This window comes from Mus pahari, chromosome 12 (assembly GCF_900095145.1).
Source record: "Mus pahari chromosome 12, PAHARI_EIJ_v1.1, whole genome shotgun sequence".
Classification (NCBI taxonomy): Eukaryota; Metazoa; Chordata; class Mammalia; order Rodentia; family Muridae; genus Mus; species Mus pahari.
In genome coordinates, this window is record NC_034601.1 from 15,877,307 (window position 1) to 15,882,306 (window position 5,000).

The window sequence follows — 5,000 nt, forward strand, 5'->3', positions numbered from 1 at the left end:
AGAGAGAGAGAGAGAGAGAGAGAGAGAGAGAGAAAGAAAGAAAGAAAGAAAGAAAGAAAGAAAGAAAGAAAGAAAGAAAGAAAGAAAGGAAGGAAGAAAGGAAGAAAGGAAAGAAAGAAAGTGAGTGACAGGGGCTAGCGAGAGGGTTTAGCAGGTTTACTGCCATGCTCCACAGCCTGAAGTGGATCATCCCCGGAGCCCATAGACTAGACAGAGGGAATCAATCCATAGGTTATCCTCTGACCTCTACATGTGGACATATGTACCACACACATGCAAACACTAACTAACCAAATAAATACATACATAAAAATGCATATTTCTTAAAAATCTCCTAAGTGAGCCACATATGGTAGTGTAAAGCCCACACTCAGCCAGGCTAGCCTGAGCTACACAGAAAAAGCCTGTATCAAAAGGACTACATAAATAATCTCTTCTGAAAATCAATGATGTTCGTTTTCAAATTAGTGAAGATACATCTCCTAGAACATATAGTTCTTAATGAGAAGAGTTCTTCAAAACCACCTGACCATCAGCTTTGTAAAACATGAGGTGTTTCTTTCACTGTGAGTAACGGTGTAATGCAGTGATTCTCAGGGCAGTTTACAAAATAGGTAGGTGATCTTGGGAAACATGCAGTCCCACTAGCCCTGCAACGCTTCTTTCTACATAAAACTGCTTGTAGAGTTGCAGGGGAAGGTGGGAAGGACCAACAGTCTCAGTGACAGCCAAGCCTAGCCATTTCTGTGGATAGTATAGACTAGAGTTAACCATGCAGCCCACACAGAGCACATTAGTCTACTGAGACAGGACCCACACCAATCTGATGGTCTAGTGTTCTGTGTATTCAGATGCGGATTTCTGTGCCCTACATTTAGTTACAGTCTAGACATGGGCATTGTAATGAACATTTGAAGACTCTCCTGTTCGTGGTGGGATAAAGAATACTCCCTCGTTATCTCTGATTGGTTATTAAAAGGCTGAACAGCCAATAACTAGGCAGAGGAGATAAAAAGGCTGGATTTCTGATCCCAGTCCAGGTCCCAGGGAAAAGAGCTAGAGAGAAGCTTGTGAGGCCCCAGGAGAAGAAGGGCGATGAGGCAAGGGGAGAAAGGAGAAGGTCACCATGAGGTCAGGCATGAGGAAGAGTCAGCCAGAGAATCCGCCATGAGAATACATATGGAGCATAGCAAGTCAGGGCAACTCACTCTGCAGTACCTCAGGTGTGTGCCTGGGAAGTTAGTGAGATGGCACAGAGTATTAGGAATATCTGCTCGGCTATTGTACTTAAAGCTTGTTGAATCAACTTAATAGGTCTCAGTATCGATTATTTGGGAGCTCTCCAGGTTAGGAAAAATTTCCACTTTTAAATTTCATCCTATACTAATCTCCACCAAAGGTTCAGGAAGAGGTCCTGGTGGCCAGACTAAATATTCAAATGACATGCTTTACTTTATTCTTTAATTCACTTCAGAAACAGGGCCCAGAGCCCCCTGAGCTGAAATTGACCTGAATGCCCCCTCCCTGAGGATACAGCTACAAAATATTTCCTTCCAAACCTACGGCTTGGGGAACATTGTAGAAGAGGGGGCAGGAAGGCTGGAGGAGCCAGAGGACCAGAAACTTCACTGTGAGATTGTGTCTCCTAGTAATGTCAGAAGCAACCCCCATAAGGTCTCACTCCAGACATGAGTTGAACAAGGAGGACACAGCACACATGCCAAACTCCACAGGAAAAGCACCGAAAGCAAGCCTCAGCCCTGCACAAAGAACTAGGGCAGCAGATAAAGCTGGGAGTGGAGGAGGGGCCCTCCCCGGGGACGGGCGCCACTGGTACTCTTCCAGTACTGCCAGCCAGTCAAGCAGTCCTGAAAACATACATACAAGCAACACTGTATGACCTCAACTAGACCAGATTAAGAATTAAAATGATTTATGGTTTATACTTCAGAAACAGGGCCCAGGGAGACCCCTGAACTAGAACCTACCTGGGTGCCTCCTCCCAAATAATACAGCTACATACATAACTTAAAGTTGTATTTGGGGGAAAAAAATATATATATATGTGTGTAATTACAATTGATGGAGAAAGGGACTGTGAACTTGAGAGAGAGAGAGAGGGGAGGGGCATATAGGGAGTAGGGGGGGTGGATGGAAGAAAGGAAAGGCAGAAATATTGTAATTAAAACACAATCTCAAAAACAAGTAAAAAAAATTAAGTATAGAAAATGGTGTGTGGTTTTAATCAGTACAAGGAAAATGTTACATTAGCTTAACTGAAAAACCAGGTTTCTGAATGAGTCACTGTTAACTCTAGGAAGCAGCCAGTGCTTTCTAGAATTTATCAGTCTGTTGAGGAACTATTATGGTTAAGGCTGCTGACCCTCAGAAGTGGAGATGAGACAGGTAGAGAAAGTGAGGCTCCTCACCCACATTCAGGACAGAAGGAACAAAAGAACCCCAAAAGGAGCCAGAAAGGCCTGCAGCAGCCTGACCTTGATGTAGTGGTTGATCCTCTCCACTGAAGTGAACCGTGCTTCTGTCTCCGATGCCAGTCTGACGGTGAACTGGAATAGTCCCGTTAACTGAAAGCGAGAAACAAGGGTGGAGAGAGAAGCTGTATCAGTACAGGGCGGGCAGTCAGAGGGAGCGTGTACACCTGCAGCTGCAACACAGAACCGGCCAGCGCTCACACATGCAGCATGATGTTTCCAGTCAGAGGGAGCGCGTACACCTGCAGCGCAGCACAGAACCGGCCAGCGCTCACACATGCAGCATGATGTTTCCAGCCCTTAACACCACACCCAGTACCCTCATGGAACACAGCACTGAGCCACACTGGTGCACCATGCTCTTGGCTTCCAGTAACACATGTCTGAAGCTGTGTAACTGCTGAACCACCCTCAGCCTGTTACTGGCAACCAGAACACATGGAGAGTCCAACCTGTAAGCAAGTATGGAAAACACTTCCAGGAAGTGCTGTAAGAGACAGCACAGCCCTGTGCACCTCAGAAGGCTGCGTGGCACACAGCCAGCTGGTGAGTCTAGACAGAAGCCTGGGCATCCACAAAGACACCCTCTTTGGAGTTCATTTGCCTTATTTTTATCTTTGCAATACATTAAAAAAAAAAAGCCAAAAATCACATAACAGGCCGGGCTGTGGTGGCGCACGCCTTTAATCCCAGCACTTGGGAGGCAGAGGCAGGCGGATTTCTGAGTTAGAGGCCAGCCTGGTCTACAGAGTGAGTTCCAGGACAGCCAGAGCTACACAGAGAAACCCTGTCTTGAAAAAACAAAAACAAGAACAAAAAATTCCCACAACAGTACGATAGTATGATAAACTCCTGGGAACCAGAACTCTCCCTGAATACATAATCCATTTATAGTCAATGCTGCTTCACGTGCACTTCGCCATTCCTAACGGCTCCACTCCATTCTGTGGAGCAGAACCCTAACACTCTACCATGATATCGTTAAGTGTTTCAGCTCATGACTCTAAAAAATACAAAATACAAATCCGATAACACCTTCAAAATTTGATAGAAATTACTTGTGTGGACTGACGTCAAATTCGCAGATTCGCTTGGAGCTATTTGAGGTCCTTCAATCATCCCTAGGGATGAGAACGCTCATGCTTATTTATCACATTGGGAAAAACAGAATTCTAAACAGGAAGTACATGTAAGCAGCAAATGGAAGATGGTATAATACTCAAGAAAGTAGAAAGGTGCCAGAGATGAGATGATGGTGAACACACCTGTAGTTACACTTTTACATGTTTCCTTATGAAGATAATGCGTATTTCTTTTCTTTCCTTTTTTTTGAGACAGGGTCCTACTTGGCTGTCCTGGAACTTGCTATGTACGCAAGTCTGGCCTCAAATCATAGGGATCCCATTGTCTCTGCCTCCCAACTACTGGCATTGAAGGCATATATTTCTGTGCTAGGCTAGCCTGGTCTACAAAGTGAGTTCTAGGAGAGCCAAGACTAAAAAGTGAGACTCTGTCTTAAAACAAACAGACCCATGTATTTAATATATACAGCAGATTATTTTAATTCTAGATTCTTCTCCCCAACTCTCCTCCCTAGTCAAATGCCCACAACGCAGACACTGACCTGCACTGCATAAGAGATGGCAAGGCCCGCATAGGCTGAAGGAATCTGCCCATGCATGAGAACAATCATCAGCCCAGTGGTGGTAATCAGGGCGATGCTGATGAGGTCCAGCCGCACTGCCAGCCACCTCATTGCACAAGTGAACAGGAAAAAGGGAGCTTGGTTGTCATCCAGAAGCTCCTGATACCTGTGAGAAAGAGGAAATGGCAAAAGGATAAATAGAGTGCCGCACCACCCCCCTCATGGGCTGATGTCAAGCCTCCAGTGGATCAGAGTCCAAAGCAAGTACTTTCAGATCTTCAACCATAAGAATGACATGGAAGCTTTAGAAACACAGGCTGCACATAGGAGGACACACACGGGTGTTCTAACGTTAGTTACCCTTTGAAAAACACTAAAACCCACACTAGAGATGTTAGGGAGGGCAAGATGTGGAGGTGCACACCTTTTATCTCGGTATTTAGGAAGCAGAGGCAGGTGGGTCTCTGAAGTTTGAGGCCAGCCTGGACTAAATACGGAGTTTCAGACCAGCCAGAGCTACATAGTGAGACCATGTCTCCCACCCACCCACACCAACACATACACCACAGATATGGTTTCTCTGTGTAGCCTTGGCTGTTGTTGAACTTGATCTGTGAACCAGGCTAGCCTCAAATTCACAATGATCCTCCTGCCTCTGCCTCCCAAGCACTGGATTAAAGACATATGCACAGAGACAATGTCTTTTTAAAAAGCATAAAGCCCAGGGGCTGGAGAGAGAGCTCAGAGCACTGTCCTTGCAAAGGGACTCCACTCCACACGAGGCAGCTCATAACCATATGTAGTTATATACAGTTCCAGAGTACTTAATGCCCTCTCCTGGCCTCCCAGGATTCCTGCACACA

General features: G+C 45.6%; 1 protein-coding gene across 3 annotated transcripts in view; it reads right to left on the reverse strand.

The window, feature by feature from the left end:
* Positions 1 to 5,000, reverse strand: part of Abcc5 (ATP binding cassette subfamily C member 5) — a 153,848-nt gene that overhangs the window by 27,848 nt on the left and 121,000 nt on the right. For all 3 annotated transcript variants that reach the window (XM_021210088.2, XM_029544488.1, XM_029544489.1), the window contains exons 23-24: positions 4,117 to 4,303; positions 2,496 to 2,585 (exon numbers count right to left, since the gene is read on the reverse strand). In XM_021210088.2, the coding sequence (XP_021065747.1) occupies positions 2,496 to 2,585; positions 4,117 to 4,303 (277 nt within the window). The remainder of the gene's footprint in view (positions 1 to 2,495; positions 2,586 to 4,116; positions 4,304 to 5,000) is intronic.